Below are 26667 nucleotides of genomic sequence, written 5' to 3' on the forward strand. Positions count from 1 at the left end.
CATGCTACTTCATAGCCAACTGTCTTCACTTCTCAGCTCAACTCCTCGCAAAGAACACACGCTGCCAGCAGCACCAACCGCAGCCCAACACACCGAGACGCTCCTTGAGACCTTTGCGCCAGGCTGCAGCCACAGCACAACCTTCCTTGCAGCTGTCTCCCAAACAAGGTAATGACTTATGCTCTTCTCCACTCTTGCACCCATTCTCTCCACTGCACTGTCATACACCCTATACTCACACACCACATACATGCACACAGTCTGGGTATGTGTCTCCCTGTGCATTGCGTGTGTGCGTGTGTGTGTGCATGTTCTGTCTGCAACACACAGCCCTCTTTGCCCTTATCTCTGCTCCTCAGTTGCCCCTCCTCTGCACTTCCATGCACTTCACATTCCACATGACGGCAGAGTCATTTCACACATGCCCTATAACTAATACACTGCTTCCCCCTCCACAAACAGCACACCACACTACATACACACCAACATGCAACGCCTGCATGTACTACTCTCTCCACCCACACCCCTATCTACATTTGCCTGCCCAGCTGCACATACCACCAACACCACAGCACATCATTTCTCCCATCCCTCCCAAACACACTGCACATTATTTCTCACATCTATCCCAAAGACAGCATTACCGTTCATGACCACACCTCACATGCATATAGCAGTACTGTGTTTTTTTTTCCCCTCACATCCAACTATCTTTACTTCTCAGCTCGACTCCTCGCAAAGAAGACACACAGGCGGGAACAGCAAAGCCAGGCACAGAGACGTAGACGCTCATTGCGACAAGCTGCGGCCACTGGTTAGTTATGCATGCATTCACATTCATCGTCAAACACTATGCATCCACTACACTGAGATGCCAATTCACAACCTCACCACTAAAAAAACACCACTCTCATTCTCCTCCATACAACACCTGGCCCCTTCATGCCTTCATTTCACATTCCACTTATTAATCTAACTCCACTGTCTTTCCTTCTCAGCTGCACACCAGGAACACACACGCCAGACACCGGCCCAGGCCACTGACATGGAAGCACAACACAGCCAACAAAGGCCACACTCTCTTTGCACATTCTCAATGGCAACCTACAAATCCCTGAACTCACACGCACAACTGACACTATTGGCACAATCAGCATCAAGTGCGTCAAATGTGGCGCATATAAATTCAAGAAGGAGACAAGCAGTCTCTGCTGCTTACAGGGCAAGGTACGCCTTCCAGCCTTCCCAACGCCCCCACAGCCCATCAATGATCTGTGGTTTGCCGACACCCCTGAGGCCAAGCTCTTTCGCACACACAGTCGTGTCTTCAATAACGCTGTCATCAAAGTCACCGCTGCCATTCAGCCATTCTGCAGAGCCTCTCATGACAACCTGCCGGCCTTGCAGCTTCTTTCCTGGACTACTGCTTCGTCCCCCTTGAGGCAAGGTTCATGCATTGTTACATTCCTTTCTCATAAATCCACATAACTAATAGTGCTGCTGCTTAACACTTCACACACATATCACTGCCTTTCCTTTCACATAATCCCTCTTCAACATGTCACATTGTGTGGTTGATTCCTGGCTGCTCTTTCACTCCCAATCTGCAGGCCCTGCGTTGCCAATCTCTGGAACATGATGACGAGCCAACTTCCTTACATCATGGACATCTGCTTCTTCCCCATTGAGGTACATCTGTTGCATTCTTCCATGTGTCATTTATGCTTGCACTACATAATTGTCAAGGCCTACCACTTCACACAAAAGACGCTGCCTTTACTGTTACATACTCTATGCTGGCCATCCACATTATGTCCTTCTTCCCGCCTTCTGTCTTTCTCCCATTCTGCAGGCTCTGCCATGAATGCCATCGATGGAAACTGCATCCCTCACAACATTCCTTCATGGGGAAGAACTCCTTCACAAATTAGGTACATCTGTTGCATTGTCACCTGTGCCATATCTCATTCACCTACATCACCGATGCAGACAATGCTTCTCACCACTTCACTAATACACCACTAGCTTACGTTTCACCTGTTCCCCGATGGACATGCCAGACTGCGTGCTTGACTCCTGCCTTCTCCTTCTCTCCCATTCCGCAGGCCCAGCCATGACAAGCTGTCGTCCTCAGCACGTTGCCACTGTCTGCAACACCTGCTCACTCCTATATCATTTTCTACAAATACAAAATCTTCATTCCCTTTCATGCAAATAAACTCCTCACTTCGTCACATGCAATTCCGTCTATGTCATTTATCTCACATTATTGCACTTCCTTTTCACATGTCATCACAACACATCTTTTCAAAATATCCATTCCTATGCAAGGCCCAGTAGCAAACAAAAAGCACACCCCGCAAGCTATTCCGCCCTACGTACACACACAACACTCACTCACACAATCAGGTGGCAATAAGGTGAGTCTGCAATGAGCCAATATTCACAACGCCTCTTTGCAAACAACAGAATCCCACGATCCACCTCCCTTAAGGAGCATACATCCCATCTTAATGCCCACTGTGCTACAGCGACACAAACACAAAGACAGACACACGTAGGCACCAGCGAACGCAAAGCCCCGCGTAGCGGCTGGGGTCTCTGGGGGCATAGCCCCCCGAGACTCTAGTAAAGAATAAAACAAACCATGTAAGGGTAAATACAACATTATGAACATAAAGATAAAATAAACCACATAAGGGGAAATACAACACTATGAACAAAGAATTAAACAAACCATGTAAGGGTAAATACAACACAATGAACAAAGAATAAAACATAAAACCATAAAGGGTAATACAACACTATGAACATAAATAAAACAGACCATATAAAATGGTAAATACAACACTATGAGTAGGGCACTGCAGGGATTTGAACCCCATCCCGGTAAACCAGGAGAACCACACCAGAGCCTTTGTTTTTATGTTGTTATTTACAAATCACATGGTAACATTCACTCATTTACATTTCAACAGTAAAGTCACTTCACAATTTTCAATGTAGATATTCATCTATACTCTTTGTCCAGAGTGACTCACAATAAACAAGGTAAACACATACATAGAATGCAGAGACAGTGTAGTGTCTCAGTAAACTAAACTAACAAATGAACCCAGCATCTGAGGTATTTTTTACTTTACTGGAGTATTTCCAATTTTCAGTACTTTTACTTATACTCCACCACACCTCAGAGGCAAATATTGTACTTTTACTCCACTACAATTATTTGAAACCTTTAGTTACTTTGTAGATTCTGATTATTACTACAAAACATACAAACATTAACCCTATTTAAACTTTGGCCATTTGAAAATAGCAGATCTACAAGCTCAAAATGCATCTAAGTGCTACAGGATGAGGTGGAGTCTTAAGATGAGTCTCTTCACATTACAACAATGATGATGAGTCTCTTCACATTACAACAATGATGAGCTACGCTGTTGGTCACAGAATTCCTGAAGCAGCACAGCTGTACAGTTACAGATAATGAGCCTATTGAGATCAGATACGGTAATGTTTAGTGATATAGCGCCTTTATAAAAAAAAGAAGAAAGCAATAAACAAACAAATAAATACAATTAAAAAAACATCACATTAAAATACAGTAAATGGAAGTTAAAACAAAACATACATTACAACTGAAATATTTTTTGTGCAAATATTACATAATTTCCAATGATATTATCCATCAAAGACTAATGCTATTATGTAATTTTGACAAGCCTATGAAGTCATGACGACCAAGAAGAAAACAGGAAAACAATAACCCAAAATACATGTCAATAATTAACATTACAATAAAAAAGGAGAAAAACTAAAACAAAATACAGATAAGATACAATAAACTAACAGATATTCAAATTAATATTTGCACAAAAAAGAACTCTTGCTGACCTCCCTCATCTATCCCGTCACAGTTCATCCATTTACCAATTTAGTTTATCCACTTAACAAGGCTGCCATGTTAAAGGACAAGTCCGGACTAGAATAACAGCCTTTTTTCCTACTTTTATTGATCCCAAATGACTGGCCATGGAAAATTCATGAACAGGCCATAAATACGTAGCCATGTTTTCACTCCACACAAACTTTAAGTTAAACTCCTTAGACAGAGATTAAGAAAATATATTTGCATTTTATTTGTTCATGCTCATAAAGTGCTCCAAGAGCCAAGTAAAAAGTGCAGCAGCAAACTTTTGGGTCAAAGGACCATCGTCAGTGCCTCGCCTACTGAACGCCGTGAATAATGAAGCTTTACCCGCAAATGACAACACATAAATCCACATCACATACAGCGCCTATGGTCATATGTGATGTGGACTGACGTGATGAAGACTTACCTGCACATGACTGAAGTGACGTGAAATGATAAGACGAGACGCAAATCAAATTACGCAAAATGAAACGACATAAATCCACATCACATACTACACTACACTACACTACACCAGACATACACTATGGTCATATGTGATGTGGATTGACGTAATGAAGCTTTAACCGCAAATGATTAGATCTGATGATATAGCACTGACGATGGTCCTATGACCTAAATGTTTGCTGCTGCACTTTTCACTTTGATCCCTTGGAGCACTTTATGATCATGAAACAAATAAAATAAAAATAGCTTTTCTTTGTCTCCGTCTAAGGAGTTTGTGGAGAGTCTTTTTTTCTGCCAGTTTTGCTTTGTTTTTGAGACCAGCTACAGTCAGTAAATATTCCTCTTTTCCCTTTTAGTTTCCTACAATAAAAAAAAGAAAGAAATGTACAGAAATAAAACGTTATTTTTCAAAGGAACCTCATATATTTAAGGAAACACATGGAACCAAATGGACCCTTGTCCACTGTTTCCCAAGTTATGGGTCGGGACTCAATAATGGGTCGTGGACACATTTTCTTGGGTCATGAGTAAATAACCCCCCCCCCCCCCAACCTGTTAATTAAGTATTCAATCAAAGCTTCCAGCAGGTGATTGGCCTGTGGATTACGGTTCATTGAACATTGTAATGTATTACATACATTTGAAAATGACATTGGTTTGTTCTGAATGGAGCAGATATGACATATTGGAATATTGTTGATGTCCAAAAAACATAAAAAGTGAAAATAGCCGATCTACAAGATCAATGTCACAAAATAAAGAAAAACATTTTAGAAGAAAAACGTTTAAAGAGTTATTTTATTCAACACTTTTTAAAGCTCTGTGGATTTTTTGTTTAACTTTTTTTTTAAATGACAACCTGATAATGCATTTAATCATCGGGTAAACAATATGTCATATTTGTATCAAAAAAACAAAGCAAAAATATCCACAGAACTTACAAGTGTGAAATACAATCTTGACTCTTCCAAACAAAAACATTTAGAAATTTGTAATAATTGAATCATTTACAGACCATAAATGTGAAGCCATGTTAACATCTTTATACAAAAGGAAAACCGGTTGAAGAAAAGACTCACTCCACAAAAACCTTAAGAAAAACACCTTAGACAGAGACTAAGTAAATATATTAGTGTTTTATTTGTTCATGCTCATAAAGAGCTCCAAGTGCTAAAAGTGAAAAGCGCAGCAGCAAACGTTTGGGTCAAAGGACCATCGTCAGTGCCTCGCCTATTGACCGGCATGAATAATGAAGCTTTACCCACAAATGACAACACATAAATCCACATCACATACTACACTGACTACACTATATTACGGTCATTATGTGATGTGGACTGACGTGATGAAGCTTTAATTGCAAATGATTACATCTGATATAGCACTGACGATGGTCCTACGACCTAAATGTGTGTTGCTGCACTTTTCACTTTGAGCACTTGGAGCACTTGATGAACATAGAAAAAATAAAATAAAAATACATGTTCTTAGTCTCTGTCTGAGGAGTTTTCCTTAAGGTTTTTATGGAGTGAGTCTTTATTTCTGCCAGTTTGCATTTGTTTTTGAGATCAGTCAGTAAATATTCCTCTTTCCTTTTAGTATCCTACATTTGTTTTACATGAATAAAATAAAATATTTAGAGTAGTAAAACGTTCTTATGTTTCAAAAGAACCCGATACATTTAAAAACAAAAATCAAAGAAATTCCATTTAAAATATTAAAATAAGAGTAATGAAAATAGCAGATCTACAAGCCGAGCTTGTAGATCTGCTATTCTCACTAGGTCCCAGGGAGACATCACATTTCTCTTTTGGGTCTCGAGCTAAAACGTTATGAAAATCTTTACACTGAAATGTTTACATTCCAGTGCGTTTTTGCCATTGCTTTTTTATTGATAATTTCAGATCCAGATTCAAACAGTGACTATTTTTTCTGGGGTCAAATAGTAAAATTAAAATGAATTAAAAGCACACATAAGAAGCAAGCAAAATAGAACATGTGCTATTTCGTGAAAACAACAAATCTAAGCAATAAATTAGAAAAAAAAAAAAGAGGTTGTGAAAATAGATTTACATGCTCGTTGTGAGCTTGCAAATCTATTATCTTCACTAGTTTGGGTCCTGAGCTAAAAGGTTTGGGAACCTCTGCAGTGGCACAATGCCTGCAGCTGTTAAATATAGAGCTTACCCATTTTGAATGACATCAGTTATGACTGTAATGTTTAGAATGCAATCACACAGTTATGACTAATGTTTATTTTATTTTCCAGGAGTAATACAGTCTACAGTGACTGAACTGCCTCTTACACAGTGTCACAGTGGCTGCTAGCGGATGCCTATGAGTTCAATTCAAAGTTTACAATTTAAATGGTGCATTTATCTATAGTACCTTTAACCAAAGCACTTTGTAATGTGCATTACATTCATCAACATACATACCAGGGGGAGAGATAGAGAGATGAGAGGAATAGAGAGACAGAGAGAGAGATAGAGAGACTCGTATAATTGACATCATTTGTGTACGATTGACATAAATTATACGAGGCGCCTATGACGCAATGGCAGCAGCATTCTTTGCTTCATGTTCTCTGCATCAGTCTCAGTCCAAAATCAGTCCATTTTCTTCATTATTCTCCTGCCAAATGACGAGCATTGTACGCAAACAACGTGAAACGAAGTCCACATCACATACTGGTCATATGTATCGTCTATATTATTATTATTATTATTATGTGATGTGGATTGACGTGATAAAGTTTTACTCGCAAATGACGGCACAAATAACGAGTAACTACACGTGATGCACATGCCGACATCCGTCACACACCTTCACATCACATACTGGTCATATGTGATGTGATTTGGCGTGATTAAGCTTTAACACAAATGACGCAACCTAAAATCAATTGTGCCAATATTTGTCAGCAATACAGCAACAGCATGAATGACATTAGTACACAACATACAACACTATGAATGACATTAGTACACAACATACAACACTATGAATGACATTAGTAAACAACATACAACACTATGAATGACATTAGTAAACAACATACAACACTATGAATAACATTAATACACAACATAAAACACAAGCAACAGGAATAACCAAAGTCATTAAATGCATATGATATGAATGATGGCCCTACATCTCTTCCTGTTCTGACCTACTGTAAACAACGGCGTGTACCTCGCCTAAAAGAAAAAAATGCCGACCGATGTGAATGACGAGCTATCCGCAAATGTCGTGAAATAATCACAAAATCACATAAATCCACATCACATTAACTGACCAGTAATGTGATGTGGCCTGACGTGATTTACTCGCAAATAACCTTAAACGGTACAACGCCAAATTCATATTACGTTAAACGACACACGACGTAAAGGACGACATGCATCACATACCTCCACATATGTTCATATGTGACGTGGACGTACCGTGATGATGTTTTACCCGCATATGTTGTGAAATGACACAACACAACACATACATCACATCAATGCACATCACATACGGCCCCCCTGTACGGTCATATGTGATGTGGGCTGACGTGATGAAGACTTACCTGCATATGACGGAAGCGACGTGAAATCAAATGTAATTTTTACCCGCATGTGTTGTGAAATGACAACACATACATCACATCAATCCACATCACATACTACACTACACTACACCATGGACTTATGTGATGTGGGCTGACGTGATGACTTACCTGCACGGATGTTACGTGAAATCCTGAGACGCGACGCAAATCAAATCAAAACGCTGGCCGTGACCCAATAATAAAAAAACACTGGTCCAGTCCCTTCTTACTTATTCTTCACGAATGACGGGCATTGAACGCAAACGACGCAAACCGCTGGCCCGCCACCCGTTAAATGACGCAACGCAAGCAACACTAAAAAAGGTTTACTTGATACTATGACAAGGCAAAAAAAAGCTATATTTTTTAACTTTATCAAAAATAGATAAAGCGCAAATAGGTTTAACTATGTGAGTTTGCTATGTGACCAAGAGCCACATATACTATACCCTGTCACTATATTATACAACCTAGTATACATATACTGTACCCTGTCACTATATTATACAGCTTAGCGTGAGCCTACATATACTGTACCCTGTCATTACATAAACAGCCTAGTATACGTATGCTGTCAGTACTACAAATGGAACCAAATGGACCACGGGTCCATTTGGTTCCATTTGTAAAAAAACACACAAAGACACACTAGGGGGAAAAAAAGTAATAACTTTATTAAAGCAAATAATAGAGAAGAGAAAAGAGTGAAAGTTAAAGTATGGAGGTCAGGTAGAAACCTTTTATGTCCAGAACTGTTACTTTTTAACCCATTGAGACCTGAAGCCGATTCTACATGTCTCCTGAATCTCAACAGTTTTCTGAAAAACGTATGTTTATATCAGTGGTGCTCAATCTTTCTCATGTCAAGGACCCCCAAAATTATATGTATTTGGCCGCGGACCCCCATCAAAATATTTCGTTCCAGGAACCCCCCGGAAGCAAAGATTTGAGTTAAAAATGTTAGCTTTAAAAATATGTATATATATATATTCAAAGATTTGCACACATTTTAACTATTTTTGAATAGCCCAAAGTGCAAAATAATGCTTTTTAGCTCAAATCTAAAAATGACACAGTTCCAGGTCTTAATGGGTTAAAATGGACACAAAAAATAAACTGTGTTCCAATGGATCCTTTGTAATTATCATGATCTTTGCTTTGTGAGCTTGTAGATCGGCAGTTTGTACTGCTTTAGTGTGTGACACTGTAGTATGACCAAGTAAAGAAATGTATTTACAAAAAATAATGTTTAAATATGGAGATACAAGGTTTCTGCCCGACAACCAATGATAGACCGTGTCACTACTAGCACTTACCTTCAACAGCAGCCACGACTCAAACAGCAGCAAATGGAAAAAAAACACTAAGAAAGGAAGCAAATGACACGTCGGACATCATTTGCTTTCTCTATTAGTTTGCACAGACCTACAGCACAGATGGATGTAAACACGGTGTTAATGGGGCTACATGCTACCATAATGATACCAGACATAAATCACATACCTCCACATCACATACATTTGTACACACAAACCACTAGTGAAGAACTAGTGCAATAGACAGGCAAGAAGAAACAAATGTGTTTGTGAAAAGAAGTAAAGACAAAAATAAAAAATCGATCAAATAACTCAGACACAAAAGTGAATAAAAACAAATCATTTTTCTATTGCTTTATTGAAGCAAAGAATAGAGGAAAAGAGGAAAAGTTACGACCACATATGGTCGTATGTGATGTGGACCGATGTGACCAAAGCTTTAGCCGAACAATTACGTGAAACGATAAATAAATCACATAAATGTGATTTGGACAGACATTTGTGGCAACGCAAATGACGTGAAACTATACGATAGACGACGCGAATGACGACATACATGGTATGGTAGCATGTAGCATGTAGCCCCCTTAACAAGCAGCAGCAGAAATCAAAAGGTTCCTACCATCTACAGACGTCTTCTTCTTGTCAACTTCATGTTCTGTAAAGACACAAGAAAAAGAAAACAAAAGGTTGAGTTGTGCCGGCCGTACAGGGTGACATTTTGGAAGCCATAGTGACATGTCATAACCTAGTCACTGACAGGCTGTGTCACCATTATGACATTTTACTTCATTAATTGTCACAAATAATTGCAATTAATGATTTAATTGTGTTTGTTTGGCATTGGACATAAAAAATATATTTTTGGCTGGCTTTTAAACTTCGTAAACAGGGCAGATATGACAAATAACTTAAATGAATGCCATATTACCCGACTTGACTTTCTAATGTAAAAGAAAAGGCGATCTACAAGCTCACAACGTGTCGCGATCACGGCACGGTGTGAGCTTGTAGATCGGCCATTTCCTCCATTTTATGAACTGGAAACTATGACGATTTTATGCAAAATAATTGCAATTACCTCAAGTAATTTGCGATTATGTAACCGGAAGAGTGGGCACCTGGGAAAAGTGGGCACTTCAATGTGTAATTGGCCATTTATTTGGGTCACGTGACGTCTGTTTACGTCCTGGTTTCCATTAGGAGGGGATCAGTCTATTTTCTCCATTGACTTACATGCATTCTGCTCATCAGACACAAGCCAACTAACGTCTCATTTCGAAAGGTAAAGTTATTCTAATACTGTGTGCTGTATTATTATCTTGTTTTCTTGATGATGATGTTATTGTTCTTTTAAATCTTACCATTTGGAAATTGACTTTAATAGATAGATTAGCGAATGCTAGCAATGTTACCTGCCTGTGTAGAACACATCACCATACAGTGGTGTAAAGTAACCAAGTACATTTACTCAAGTTTTACTTTACTGGAGTATTTACAATTTCCAGTACTTTTACTTCTACTCCACTGCATCTCAGAGGTAAATATTGTACTTTTCACTCCGCTATTGCATTGTGAGCTTGTAGATCTGCTATTTTCATAAGACTTTATACATTTAGAAACTGGGACATTCTACATAATAAGTACATTCTACTTTGGTACCTTAAGTAGCCTACATTAACATTTTGATACCAATACCTTTTACTCAAGTACATTCTGAATTTCTGACCATACATACATGGTATCAAAATGTTAATGTAGGCTACTTAAGGTACCAAAGTAGAAAGTACGCATTATGTACATAGCCTATGTAGAATGTCCCAGTTTTCAAATGTATAAAAAAATCTTAAGAAAATAGCAGATCTACAAGCTCACAATGCAATAGTTGAGTGAAAAGTACAATATTTGCCTCTGAGATGCAGTGGAGTAGAAGTAAAAGTACTGGAAATACTCCAGTAAAGTAAAAAATACCAAAGAAATCGTACATAAGTACAGTACTTGAGTAAATGTACTTGGTTACTTTACACCACTGTATGGTGAGTATATATATTGGTATAAAAAGGAAATGCTAAAATAAGCCTATGTGTTCTACACAGACAGGTAACATTGCTAGCATTCTCAATCTATCTATTAAAGTCAATTTCCAAATGGTAAGATGTAAAAGAACAATAACATCATCAAGAAAACAAGATAATACAGCACACAGTATTAGCATAACTTTACCTTTCGAAATAAGACGTTAGTTGGCTTGTGTCTGATGAGCAGAATGCATGTAAGTCAATGGAGAAAATAGACTGATCCCCTCCTAATGGAAACCAGGACGTAAATAGACGTCACGTGACCCGATGTGAATAAGGCCTAATACAGCCACTGTGGGCATAAAACAAAACGTTGAAGGGTACGTTTAGGTCTGATAATGATGTACAGTACACATGTTCACATCATGTATACTTTACATCACTTAAGACCATTTAGCAAATTCTTAATTTGTTTAACATTTGAGAAACAAAAATAGCCAATTTAACAAAGACGTGCCCACTATTCCTGTATCAAACACCATTTTCAAGTAAATATACAATGCTTAGCATTTAATCCAGTTTTAGAAACAACTAAACAGTGGCTCTCAAAGGTTTTCATATCAAGGACCCCAAATGAAAATGCATTTGACCAAGGATTGGGCCTCTTCCGTACTTTCCTTCACAGGTGTTACAAACGATACTAATTAAGAGTGTACAGATGGAACCAAATGGACCCGTAATTTGTTTCCATTTGTACACTCGGAGTTAAAGGGATATTTCATTTTCAAAAAAACTTTGGGTCATTTTATCGTCTACTCAGGCTTTTGTGAGCCCCCCAGACCGTTTTTAAGTTGCTTGATTCAGTATTTAGACATTTGATATTCATTTTATCAGACTGAGTAGACAATAAAATGACAAAACGTTTTTTTGAAAGGGAAATATCCCTTTAAAAACCTGTGGGCCGTTTGGAACAGAGCCTTCATTAGCATCATTGGTAACACCTGTGAAGGGAATCGAGCCCAATTTATTTCCAATATGGCAAACTCCCAGTTTGTGCCCCCCTCCTACAATGGTGGTGTTAGTGAAATTGGTGACCTTCAGAAAACATGCGACCATCTCGTTGGACTTCACATAAAGATCAATGTCCAAATCTAAATAACCACTGTTTTGTTTATTAACCGAGCAACTGTTCATAAACAGCAGTGATTTCAATAATAATGACCTGACACATCTTTTGTCAGGTCACCAATTTCTCCATAACACTGGAGGCAGAATTTCGAGGTTTGGAATTTGGCTTGAAAACAACCACAGACAGTCTTGGTTCACCTCTCAGCCGTTTGACCAGTGATTCTCAAAGTGTGGTCTGATAACCCCCACAGCTTATCAGTCATCAGTTACCATGAGTATAAACCCTAGGGTTTATACTAGACCCGTCACAATTATTACGTAAATGCCTAATTGCAATTATTTTTCGATATCAGAATTAAAAAAATATTTTGCATAATCGTCATGATTATTACCATGTTAAAAATGTTCATATATTTTCAAACATTTTCCAAAAATAGTGGATCTACGAGCTCAAAATGTGTCCCATCGCCACACGTTTTGAGCTTGTAGATCGGCCATTTCCACTCTGCTAATTCCACTATTAATTTATTTTTTGAAAGTATAAAAGTAATTAAATTATGTATATTATTTGTCATATCTGTCTGGTGCAAATGTTGTTTACGAAGCCCTAGAAGCCAAAAATAGATCAAATTTGTATTTATAATGTACCAATGTTCAACGTCAAACACAATTAAATCGTTAAATCGCAATGTGACAATTAATCATCAACTTTTCTAATGGTGACACAGCCCTAGTTTATACTGGCCAGGTGTGATCCAGGTACGTACCGTGTGGGGCCTTCCACCGCTCGGTTGAAGATAGCTGGTATTAATAGAGCCGCGTAGGTTGTATGGCACCACGTCCCGAGCACCGTACGCCTTGTATCTCAATGGAGAGCGTTCGTTGGCACCGTTATACGTTTCAGCTCTCAGGGCTCGTTGCTGCGTAGACTCCGTCGAGGTTCCATCTTCCTGAACCCTTTGTCCGAGTTACAGACACTCTATTACCAGCTATCTCCTGATGACTCCATCCGTCCAGGACCTTCACTGTAGAACTCATACACCGAGTCAAACCCTGAGTCATAGCTAGGAGTCATGACTCAGGGTTTTAAACTCGCTGTATGAAGTAGATTTAGTCCACTCTGCAGGAGGTCACATGATTAACCTGTAAGACACACATAAATACCAACATTACACTCTTTCCCCCACATTTTATATATTGTAGAATTCATAATATCAATAAGATTGTTTAAAAAAAAGAAATCTACAAAAACGACATTTCTTTTTATTCCAGTTTTGTTGGGGTTATATGTTAGTTTGTGTTGCTATTAATTTGTTTTTCAACTCACTATTTTTCATGTATGTGATGATAGAGATAGAGACTTAAGGAGTAGTTCACCCCGAAAAAAAAACTTATTTTCCATCAATTACACACCCCATGAAGCCTTGAATTCATGGATTTGTTTTGTTTTTTGTCGCATTCCTAGGCCAATAATTTGATGACCGGGTGTATTTCCGGTACGAGACACAAAGAGTCTACTTTGTGTCTCCTACCGGATACTTTAGCATCTTTCCACCGGTAATCAAATTATTGGCTTAGAAATACGAAAAAAAACAAAATAAAATCCATGAATTCAAGGCTTCATGGGGTGTGCAATTGATAGAAACCAAGTCATTTGTTGGGAGAAGTACTCCTTTAATACTGCAACACAACTGACAATAATAATAAAATAATCTACATTGTATATGTAAGTATGATACACACAATAGCAACAAACATGTTACGTTCGGTGCCGTCAGGGTAATCGCCATATTCTAACCTTGTGTTTTCTTCATAAATTAACTCCCTACTTGATCATACTACAGCGTCACATAAAAGCAGGGACGTGCACAGATAGACTCTAGGTGGTGCTAGAGCACCTGCCCTTTGCCCTCTTGACCAGAAGTGCCCTTTTGGAAAAAAAATTTTTTTTTTTTTTCAGTTTACAGCAGGGGTCTTCAACAAGGGGTCCGGGGCCCCTAGGGGGTCCTCAGAGTTACTACAGGGGGTCCACCAATTCTTTATGTGATATGATTTTTCTTTTTACCATAACCACTCGAAACCTAGCATCCCTTTTCTGAGGACAACTTTAGCCAAAAATAGCAGATCTACAAGCCCACAACGCCTCGCAGTTGTGAGCTTGTAGATCTGCTATTTTTGGCAAAGAGGTATAGGTGTAGAGGGAAAAAAGAGCAGACCAAGTCAACAAAAAAAAGTATAATTTACTTGAGCACCTGCCCCTCAAAATGTCTGTGCACGCCACCGCATAAAAGCATCAAAAGTAGCAGATCTACAAGCTCAAAAGGCAGCGCAAACATGGAATAAAGATAAATAAAATCTCATGACTGAAATTGTAATGAATTATCATGATCGCGTTGCTGCTGTTCTACAGCCGACCGGTTGAAGAAATCACAGATTGAGGCTTTAAAGGGATAGTTCACCCCCAAGGATTTCTATCGATCAGTTCACCCCATAGAGACTTTCATTCATGGATATTTTTTTAGTTTTTGTCTCATTCTCTAAGCCAATAATTTGATGACCGGCAGCGGTTCCGGTAGGAGACACAAATAGTCTCCTTTGTGTCTCCTACCGGAACCGCTGCCTACCGGTCCGCTGGTCATCAAATTATTGTCTTAGGAATGAGACAAAAACATATCCATGAATTCAAGTCTCCATGGGGTGACTAGTCCATAGAAAAAAAGTCATTTTGGGGGTGAACTATCCCTTTAACCTTTGCTTTTTTACATTCATGTTTATGGAAGATGCTTCTAAATATACATTCTATTGCAAGGTTGATCACTTCGAACACTTTGATCTTAAAATAACAAAAAAAAACGAAAACATTTATTTTATATATTTTATGAAAAGTATGAAATGTGAAAAGTGCTATACAAATAAAGTTTCATTAATAAAGTTTCATTATTATTATCCTCCATCTTGACATTCTTGAACACTCCACAAAAATAGTGTTTGGCATATTAGCTCCATGTTAATCTCAAACATAAATGTATAAATTCTAAATATAAAGGGTGCCGAGTTCTTTGTAGTTTTTTCTTAACGCCCTTACTGCTCCATAAATATACACACTAGCAACACGTTAAGTATTTAAGCCCAAAGCAACGGTTGTTACCCGACCATACGGGTCGTTTGTGTTCCGTAATATTACGTAAAAGTTTAATAAATAAGTGTTTTAATTCCGTCTGTGTCCGAACGCCGTTCTACTTCTTCGTTTACATGGAGTGCAATACCTGCGCTCGCCTGCAGCAGGTGAACGCTGGTATTACACCCCATTGTTTGATTGATTGATTGATGTACTTTATTTAGTAAGACATGAGAACAGTACATGGCAGTACATAACAGTACATGGAAGTACAAATTCGCAATACAAGGTCTACTAAACTGGATAGCTCAGTTAAGCACGTAGCTTGTTTAAGATGAGATCCCCATGCACACAAATCATGTTGACATATAAGAGACAGACAGATATACACACTACTATACAGAATGTCATACAATCAGTTTACAGGTTACTGGTATGAAGTATGAAGGGTGAAAAATATGTACAAAAAAGAAAGAGAGGGGGGGGGGGGTAGGTTAGGTTAGGACATGGGGTAGGTTAGGACTTGGACAGGGGCCATTTTTGAATTGCAGCCTCCTGAAGGTGTATCTTTAGGGCATTTTTGAAAGTAAGTAGGGTTTTACACTCCTTTACTCCTTTTGGTAGGGCATTCCACATTTTAGATGTCAACCAGGAAATACAATGATGTTCATTAATGGACGGAATTAAAACATGTATTTATTTAGCTCCATAAAGAACCTCTCACTCCGCTATACAGCTCCGGAGCTGTATAGCGGAGTGAGAGGTTCTTTATGGAGCTAGTATTTATTAAATAACACGCATTATTAACTAAACACCAACAACCCGTATGGACGGATAACATCAGTGGGTTTTAAGATAATCACTTCATAGTAAGAATTTATACATTAATGGAGACGCACGAACATAAATGTAAAACAACTCAATATCTGCTGTTGCAGCAGCAGGCGAGCGCAGGTATTGCAACATGTAAACGAAGTAGTAGAACGGCGTTCAGCCACAGACGGAATTAAAACGCTTATTTATTAAACTTTTACGTAATATAACGGAACACAAACGACCCGTATGGTCGCGTAACAACCGTGGCTTCGGGCTTAAATACTTAATGTGTTGTTAGTGTGTACATTTATGGAGCAGAGAGGCAGTTAAGAAAAACTACAATGAACTCAGCATCAATCAAACAAGTCTCTGACCGTCTTGGTCCCAGACTAAAGTTATTCAGTGGTGGAAAAAGTAATTAAATTCTTTACTTAAGTAAAAGTACCAATACTGCAATATAAAAATACTCTGTTACAAGTAAACGTCCAGAATTAAAAATGTACTCTGGTGAAAGTACAAAAGTATTGGCATCAAAATGTACTTAAAGTACCAAAAGTAAAAGTACTAAATATTTGAAAATAGCCGATCTACAAGCGCACAAGGCGTCACGATGTTGTGAGCTTGTAGATCGGCTATTTTCAAATAGCCTAGGTATAAAATAGGGCTAAAGTGGTTAATGTATGTTTTATAATATCATAATGTATATCTTAAAAGTAACTAGAAGTTTTCAAATAATTGTAGTGGAGTAAAAGTACAATATTTGCCTCTGAGATGTAGTGGAGTAGAAGTAAAAGTATTGGAAATTGGGAAATACTCAAGTAAAGTACAAATACCTCAAAATTGTACTTAAGTACAGTACTTAAGTAAATGTAATTAGTTACTTTACACCACTGTAGATTATAAATGCACAGCGTCTATGGCAGGGTTAGATCTACAAACCCCTCACATATCAGTGAGAGTGTGGTTAGGTTTAGTCAGTGACCATTTGGAACAATGTTTGTTTGATGCGTTTCATCCTCGGTTGTAAAACAAGAATATTCCAAATGTTTGGTCCATTTGGTGTCATAATTCACAAACAGCCTTAAAACCCCAAATGCTTAACTAATAATAGTGCTAATTATCGGCGGATAAAAACGTGTGTTAATGATCAAACATTAGTAAAATACCTGAAGCAGCGTGGCCAGTCACGTTACAAAATGAACCAACCGGCCGTTGTGCGAATGCGTCTTATTTAAACACGTATTCACGTCCGGTCTGGAGCCCCGCCTACTGGATCCGGTATGTGTTGAAACCAATGTACATACATGAACGCATCGTTTCCGTTTCCGTTTTCTGACCGGATCTTCATCCGGCAGACAATTGATCACAATCAGTTTTCAATCATCATCAACACTGATCACAGCTGATCGCAACAAGGTTGCGTGTGTGTGTGTGTGTGTGTGTGTGTGTGTGTGTGTGTGTGTGTGTGTGTGTGTGTGTGTGTGTGTGTGTGCGCGCGCGCGCGCGTGCGTGTGTGTGCATGCGTGCGTGCGTGCGTGTGGAAGGTATTAAGGCAATAAAAAAAAGTGCCTTTTTATAAATAAATATTGTATTGTGTATAGCCCAGTGTTTCCCAAACGTTTTAGCTCGAGACCCTAAATGATACTCTCCCCAGGACCCAAGCTAGAGAAAATAGCAGATCTACAAGCTCTTGTAGATGGGCTATTTTCACTGCTTCTTAAACATTTGTTTTCTAATTTATGTAATATCTTTAACTCGTTTTTTAAATTATTCATGAAATTATTTTTGAAAAATCATTGAATTTCGTCGCCTTGCTAAACTAATGGCCTACGTCAGTTTTTAAAGTTTTTCAGGAAAAAAAAAAACTGATCCAAAACAAAACTATGATATTTCTTAATCATTTCACCCAAAATGTTTATAACAAATTATGACTATTTAAATAGAAACAACACTGTCTGTCAGTTATGTAACATAAGAGATTTAAATAGGTTTAAATAGGATTAAATCTGACTTTAAAAAAAGCAAAAAACAGCAGGCATACATTTTCTCACTGTGTGCTTTGAACACAAACCACCACCAGAGAGCGACACCACTCCTTTAGAATCGGGCCTGCTTCATGTAGGACCCTACAGCCCTGGATCTCAAACTTTTTCTTGTCAAGGACCCCCACATTGATTCATATATGACTGAGGACCCCCGTCTGAAAAGGTTGTGTGCCAGAAGAGAAGATCTAGTTCTATCTAGTTTGTTTTTAAAAAGTAAAGTGATTCAAAACTTTCCAATATATTGTCGACATATTAAAAAATAATCTAAAAAAGCATGTGCAAATGTACTTTATTTATTTATTGTTAAAGCTCACTACAAGCTCACAACATGTGAGCTTGTAGATAGGGTCTTTTAACTATTTTAGATTTTGGAAATAAAAAAACTAAGATTTCCTGTAGGTAAAAAGGGTTTATTTACCTGTGACCCGTAAAAGAAGAGTGGCAAAGGAGCTCTGTAGACTCAAATAAAATGTATAAAATAAAAGTATCATTAGTACGTTCACTATAGATCAAAACCTGCAGTGTGACATTTCTCCATAGACTGTTAGAATAGAAGAACAAAGCAGTGATCAGAGACAACAAGTCTATTTATACTGTGTCTTAGATCATCACCAACCCTCCACCACACATCACATCACATCACATCACATCACATCACATCACATCACATCACATCACATCCACTGGCTCTCTGTTGTTCACTGCACTGTCCATCTATCACTATGAAGATAGAAAGTACACTACAGTGTCCATCACTATCAATATATAAAGAACACTACAGTACAATACAGTGTCCAGTGTAACTATAAAGACATAAAGTACACTACAGTACAATACAGTGTCCAGTGTAACTATAAAGACATAAAGTACACTACAGTACAAATTAATACAGTGTCCAGTGTAACTATAAAGACATAAAGTACACTACAGTATACAATACAGTGTCCAGTGTAACTATAAAGACATAAAGTACACTACAGTACAATACAGTGTCCAGTGTAACTATAAATACATAAAGTACACTACAGTACAATACAGTGTCCAGTGTAACTATAAAGACATAAAGTACACTACAGTATACAATACAGTGTCCAGTGTAACTATAAAGACATAAAGTACACTACAGTACAATACAGTGTCCAGTGTAACTATAAAGACATAAAGTACACTACAGTACAATACAGTGTCCAGTGTAACTATAAAGACATAAAGTACACTACAACCCTACAAAAAGTAAAAAAAGAGACTAAGTAAATTACAGTGACACAATAAAGACAAAGTATACACTACAGTGTCCAATGACACTATAAATACATAAAGTACACTACAATGACACAATAAAGACATAAAGTACACTACAACCCTACAAAAAGTACCCAAATTGACCAATTGATATGCTGTGTTTGGATCCAGTGTGATTGGACATGAATATTGTAAGAAATCAGCTCTGCATGGTCCTGGGCTCCGGTGATGGCAACAGTCTATTCACTGTCTCTGAGACGTTTGTCCCTCCCTCTTTAAGAACGTCCTCTAGTTTGTCTCTCATCTTGGACACACGGCTACAGTCACGTCTTCAAAGTACTTCAGAGGACGGACATTGCTGCTGACTGGGTGTGTAGATTCACTGATCGTTGAGAGGGAGGAGGTGTAACTGTGTAGAAAATGGATGTGATCCAATGAGAGCGAGAGCTGCTCCAGCTCAGCATGTCTCCTCCTCAGTTCAGTGACCTCCTGCTCCACACGCCTCCTCAGTTCTTCAGCACGACTCACTTCACGTTCCTGCTGGTCTCTGATCAGCTCCCTCACCTCAGACCATCTTCTCTCAGTGGAAGAGATGAGCTCAGTAAAGATGGTGTCACTGTCCTCCACTGCTCTGTCAGCACAGTGGTTGATGGACTCCACCTCCTGGTGAAGCACCTTCACGTCTTTCTCTCTCTCCTGGATTATCTGCTGGATGTTCTGCTGACTCGTATAAAGTTCTCTCTGTCTCTCAGTCCGTTCTGCTGCAGCTGAGATTATAGTTTTGTATTTGTTTTATTTTTTTTATTAAGGATCCCATGTTTAAATGAGGAGGGAAAGAAGCCTGAGACTAAGGAGTTATTTATTATAGAGAGGATAGTGGGAGCTAGTGAACCAGAAATCTCCTTAAGGAAAGATGTGGGAATTATGTCAAGTTGGGAGAATGAGGATTTCATCTGTGAAATAGTGTTGGTGATAAGTGGAATGGTAGTGGGTTCGAATTGATTAAATGGAAATGGAGTATTGGGTGGGATTGAATTATCAGGAGTGGAAGAGGGTATTTGTAGCCGAATGGTCTCAATCTTGTTTATGAAGAATTTTAGAAAATCTTCCGGGGATGGATCAATATGTGTAATAGCTGGCAGTGAAGTGACAGAGTTGATTATTTTGAATAGGGTCCTAGGGTTATTTCTGTTATTGGAGATGATGTTTGAGTAGTAACTAGATTTGGCTTGTTTTATAACCCGCTGATATTTCACCATTAACTCCTTGAGGGCGGTGAGAGATGAGTGCAGTTGGTTTGCCCTCCAACTGTGTTCTGCCCTTCTGCACTCTCTCCTATGGGCTCGGGTATGGTCATTGAGCCAGGGTTGTTTATTTAGTTTAGGTGTGCGTGTTGTAAGTGGGGCAATTGATTCTAAGATGGAGGTGCAGTTACTGTTAAAATTTGCAATCAAGCCATCAATATCAAGATGCTCAGTAATCAGCCGATGGGGGATTGCTGTAAGGCATCACTAAAGGCACTGGCAGACTTAGAGTTGAAAATACGGGCTCTCACAGGAGCAGAGCATTTAGGAGTGGGACATGGAAGAGGAGCTTTAAAAACCACAGCTTTATGGTCGGACAGACAAAAATGGAACAGTTTAATGTTTTGGATGGCTATGCATGTAGGTGGGGGTCAGTTAGACCAATGTGACCACATCGCCCACTTCACACTGGGTGTGATTTTTTAAAGATTTGACAGATTTGGAAAGCTTGTACTGTATACAGTATATTAACACCAATACTTTTGTAGTTTTATGCAGGGCTTTCACTTGTAACAGAGTATTTCTAGGACCACTTCACCCATTTTCAACCTATCTTCATATAACTTCATATAACTGATCCTCACTATTATACGTGGTACAATTTGTGTCTACTCAGTCTGTCTCTCAGAGGAGGGCTGTGGACAGTTCAGAAACCGCCTACCAGTGACATCATCGAGAAGGGATACCATTGTTGGTCGCCCTCCTCATGACGTCATCGATGGCATCAACAGGGTCCAGATTGATTGTCATCTGAGTATATAGGAGCGCTGCACGGCCATATGGCCTCTGAGACCGCGGGGAATCGCACACAAGTGGATCCACTGGCGAGGGAGGACGGAACAGTCATCAACCTGGTAAAAACACAGCTGCAATACCCACTGTCCTGTTTGGAACAAAAATAACCCAACCTGTCATCCTTGTCTTCCCTGCCTCCCTCTTTGTTGGCGGTAGCAGCTCTCCACCACCGCTGCCATATTTTGTCAGATATGGCAGAACCCGTGCCAAGCCAAGCACGCGTGTACACCGAGGTCAACACACTGCACCAGCCGGTATCTCAAACGCCCGCCCTGGTCTTCAAGCATGTTAACAACTCAGACAGCAGGCAACTGTACCCGAACCCGAACGACCACCACATCCGATTCTACATGTACCAGATTCTCAAGGCCCTGGATTGCTGCCACAGCATGGGAATCATCCATAGGGATGTAAAACCACAGAATGTCGTGATTGATCACGAACACCGCAAGCTGCGCCTCATCGACTGGGGTCTGGCCGAGTTCTACCACCCAGGGAAGGAATACAGCGTGAGAGTGGCTTCACGCTACTTCAAAGGCCCAGAGCTCCTGGTGAACTATAAGATGTACGATTACAGTCTGGACATGTGGAGCCTGGGCTGCATCCTTGCCAGCATGATCTTCAGGAAGGAGCCTTTCTTCCAAGGTCACGACAACTATGACCAGTTGGGGAAAATAGCCAAGGTACTCGGTACTGAAGACCTGTACAACTGCATCGACAAGTACAACATTGAGCTAGAACCTCGCTTCAACAACATCCTAGGAAGACATTCTCGTAAGAAGTGGGAGTGTTTTGCGAACAGTGAGAACCAGCACCTAGTGAACCCCGAGGCGCTGGACTTCCTGGACAAGCTGCTGCGTTACGACCACCAGGTCCGACTGACGGCCCGCGAGGCCATGGACCACCCTTACTTCTTCCCCATTGTGAATGATTCGGCGAACTTGCCCAGTGGGAATACATCAGCCTGTTAGCACGGCCAGCATGATTACAGGCATCTCCGCTTTGCCAGTCTTTTTTGCAGCGTCTACTGCTACCCTGGTGGGCCCCTTCACCGGCCCACCCCTCCTCTCTGCTGCCACCACGAACGCCCTGGGGACACCTGTACCCGCTGCCGCACCGCACTGATGGCAAAGCTACCTCATTTCCACAGGTTCAGGAATGCCAACCATAGACATATAAAGGTAGACTCTTACTCCGGCTATGAGGAGTCTGTATCGCGGCCGCCATTTGGGAGAAGGCAGGCTTTCTGACTACTGGCCAATCACAGCGTGTCTTTCCCGGTACTTGGCAGAATCTAGTTGTATAAAAAAATATATATATTATAAAACCTCGCTGGGGGGCCGGGGCGACAAAAACTATGCCTAAACCTAACCTTAATCCTAATAAAATAATTTGCGATGCATTTTAGATAAGTTAAATAAACACCCAGTGCCTGTCTTAGCTCTTCCCTGACCTCTACAGGACATTCCTCCACCATTTGTTCTTTTGCTCCACCTTCACTCTCTTCCTCTGCCTGTGTATGAAGACAGTAGAGAGAGTGTGTTGTTAAACATCACATTTCAAGTAAAGCATGCGTATAACTTCAAAATGACACATTTTGTGTTAAATTTGTGATCAAATATCTTGCCCTTAGCATAGAAACGTGTTTTGACTTTATTCCATAGAATGGACGTGGAAGGGGGAGAAGCATGACTAGGTGGGTGCAAATATGGTAACCCTATCTCTTATGTGGACCCCAAATTTCTCTTTTGGCTCTTGAGTCAAGACCCTGGCTCCCGTGGAGACATCAAATTTCTCTTTTGGGTCTTGAGTCTTGACTCAAGACCCAAAAGAGAAATTTGGGGTCCACATAAGAGATACAATACAAGGACATTACCATTTACAAGGGGCAGTAAAAATGTACAGTCAGCAAATCTTGGACAACTATCCAAGCACACACACACATATATACACACACACACACACACACACACACACACACACACACACACACACACACACACACACACAGTTTCTGTAATAAAATAATGAAAACCCCCAAAAATATGTACAACTTTAAACTTTATTTCTTTAAAATAAGATATCAAAGGCAACAAATATGCAATTATTAATAATACCAGTACAAAAAGAAAATGAAAAGAAAAATGTATCAGGACAAAAAGAATATACACAAGAACAGAGGATGACAACAAGACAGCTTTGGAAGTTATATAATAATACTTCAGACAAAGACAAAGAAAGGATGCTCAGTGGAACATGATGTCATCCATGTGCTTCTTAACCACTTAAACCGCAGCATCAATATTGTGGGAAAAGCTTTTACAGAAAATAGTCGATCGACAAGCTCGGCTATTTTCTGCGAAAGCTTTCCCTACAATAACAGAAAAGACACTAGTATAGAGCCCTGAGGGACTCCGGTCAACCATATGGGGTTCAAGTGGTTAATCCATTCCTCAAGGAGGGGAAAGTATTTGAGATACTGAACAGAATCATTTGGCACCATCAGATCTGCGCTCCTTACAATCCAACCAACATGAAGAATAAATAAGGCAGTAGTTCTCAAAACATGTTGTATTCATTTGAACGACTCCCCCGTAACTCTGACCGTGTACAAATGGAACCAAATGGACCCGAATTTCTGTACACTGTCAGAGTTAGAGTGGAGGCCCGTTTAAGGAACCCTGGCGGTCCCTGGCGCGAACTATGCAAACCACGGAAATAAGGCACAAGTTACGGGCCAAAGAAAAGGGCCTGTGTGTGTGTGTGTGTGTGTGTGTGTGTGTGTGTGTGTGTGTGTGTGTGTGTGTGTGTGTGTGTAATCGATGCAAGTGGATTATAACCATTGACACAGTTTTCACATAAATAGCAATCATCATTAAATCACTCCTTATGGTGTTTCTATTTAAAACTATATTCGTTACTGGGAAACAAAAAGGTGCCATGGGCATTATAATCCGTATCTGACATGATCATGTGTACAAAAACAAATTATAAAAGTGACGCATTTGGCCACCAAGAAAAAAACTATAAAAACCCAACATATTGCGCACTTTGCTAACCTTTTTTGGCTTTTTTTTTTGTATTGTTTTGTAAAACAGTTGTGTTATATCACATCACACAGACAGCGTGATGTAACGTTGGAAAGACGAAGACCGGCCCTTAACGATGTCCCTCAATCTGTCCTCTGGCTTTGTGATCTATCAAGAAAGTGAACGTGACGTCACACCGTGTTGAACGTAATAGCGTCGTCCCTCACAAAACGACCCCGGGTGCTGGGACCTCAACATGAGGCCTTGGTGAAGGGGGCGAGGTGGAGTGTTGGGTGAAGGCTGGGTGGAGGAGGGGACATGTGTGGAGCCGTCTACATCTCGTGCGTGGCCACCAGTTGGTGCTCTGGGACTCCGTTGGTGTGTGTGCTGTTCTCGTTGAGGCGTCGCACGCGGTACATTTCATAATGGATGCTGCTGGTGATGTCCTTGATGTTCTGCATGTGGGACCTGGGACAGAGAGAGACACACGTAAGTAAGCACAATGCATACTCCACCGGTAGTGATGAGCGGGCCGACCCGTAACCCGCGGGTCCCGTGGGTCAACCCGCGGCGGGGGTTGCGGGTCAGCCGGTCCCACACGCAAAAGAAATAAATAAATCACATGCTCTTGTTTTGTCTTTATTCCTAATAATAATAATAAGAAGAATAAAACCGTTTGAATACACTTGGGGTATATACTTGAAGATTATTTTCTAACCTTTACAGAATTATAGGTACGACCCGCGGGGCTCAACCCGCCCCGCGACCCTTGAGCCATAGATTTATATATGGGTTCGCGGGGCGGGTTGAGGCGGGTTGGCTTCCGTGGCAGGGCGGGGCGGGTCATGAAAACCCGCACATCACTATCCACCAGAACAACCTGCTACAGACTACAATATGATGTCATTCAGAGGTTTGAGTGGGTGGGATCAGAACACATTTTGGGTGTTCTGACGCTAGATTGGCTACTGTGATTGGTCAGACATTTGGTCAGACGTTCTGCATCGTTTCTGCATACAGTCTAGACTCCAGCTTCATTCTGTCAGCAGTGAATACAAATTAAGAAGTGTAAAAAGACAAGCTCGTTAGTCAACATCAGACACAAATCTCACCTGATCAGCAGATCCCTCAAGTAAGCAAATTCACAGTGAGCAATGTTCTCAACTGCAGAGGGAGACAGAGAGAGAATTCAGTTAGCTCAGTTCAAACTGACAACATAATTACAATTTAGGCATTTAGCACACACTCTTACCCAGAGCGACTTCCTCTAGTGTTTATTGAACTCTAGTTTATAAAGAAGACAATAACACGTAATAAACAGGGTAAGCAGACACTCGTAAAAACATGAAGTCAGACATATCTGTCTGACGATAGCACCCACACACATCAACATGCACTGTACTGTGTCTGATGCTAGCAAACACACACACATCAACATGTTGGTGTGTGTGCGTGTGCGTGTGTGTGTGTGTGTGTGTGTGCATCAGTCACAGTACATGTACTGTTGATTGCCAACACACCTGGATTACTGACACACATTACTTAAGACACACCACACCAGTCTGATAAATACACCGTTCCATGACTGACTGTCTGTCTGTCTGTCTGTCTGTCTGTGTAGACCTTTTGAATTCTACTCGCCATGTTACCCTTTCTGAGAACCACCGGGGTGGAAAAAGAGAGAGTGAGAGAAAGAAGTGTGGGGGGTAAGAGAGTGGGATGAAAGAGAAGAGGAAAGAAGAATAAGCTGAAGACAAGCTGTGACGTGATGTTAACGTTATGCTCAACGATGACAGTAGAGAACGGGAAGTGAGGTCATCACCTTCAATCGTTCCCCATTTGGTTTTCCTCCCCAGCAGTCTCCTGCCGTTCACCTG

General features: G+C 40.0%; 1 protein-coding gene and 1 pseudogene across 4 annotated transcripts in view; one reads left to right on the top strand and one right to left on the bottom strand.

Moving 5' to 3' along the window:
* The window catches only part of LOC311054798 (casein kinase II subunit alpha-like), a 33562-nt pseudogene extending 10676 nt beyond the window's left edge, over nucleotides 1-22886 (top strand). Inside the window, exon 2 of the transcript in view lies at nucleotides 22013-22886. The product of the transcript in view is annotated as a casein kinase II subunit alpha-like (transcript). The remainder of the gene's footprint in view (nucleotides 1-22012) is intronic.
* Nucleotides 22887-23805: 919 nt separating this feature from the next.
* The window catches only part of LOC311056334 (septin-9-like), a 162030-nt gene continuing 159168 nt past the window's right edge, over nucleotides 23806-26667 (bottom strand). For all 3 annotated transcript variants that reach the window (XM_084072893.1, XM_084072895.1, XM_084072894.1), the window contains 3 exons: nucleotides 26613-26667; nucleotides 25903-25954; nucleotides 23806-25258 (listed from right to left, as the gene is read on the bottom strand). The exon at nucleotides 26613-26667 is cut by the window's right edge and continues 42 nt beyond it. In XM_084072893.1, the coding sequence (XP_083929019.1) occupies nucleotides 25123-25258; nucleotides 25903-25954; nucleotides 26613-26667 (243 nt within the window). In that variant the 3' untranslated portion in view covers nucleotides 23806-25122. The remainder of the gene's footprint in view (nucleotides 25259-25902; nucleotides 25955-26612) is intronic.

This window comes from Gymnoscopelus microlampas (assembly GCF_963454915.1).
Source record: "Gymnoscopelus microlampas genome assembly, chromosome: 11".
In the NCBI taxonomy this organism is placed as follows: Eukaryota; Metazoa; Chordata; class Actinopteri; order Myctophiformes; family Myctophidae; genus Gymnoscopelus; species Gymnoscopelus microlampas.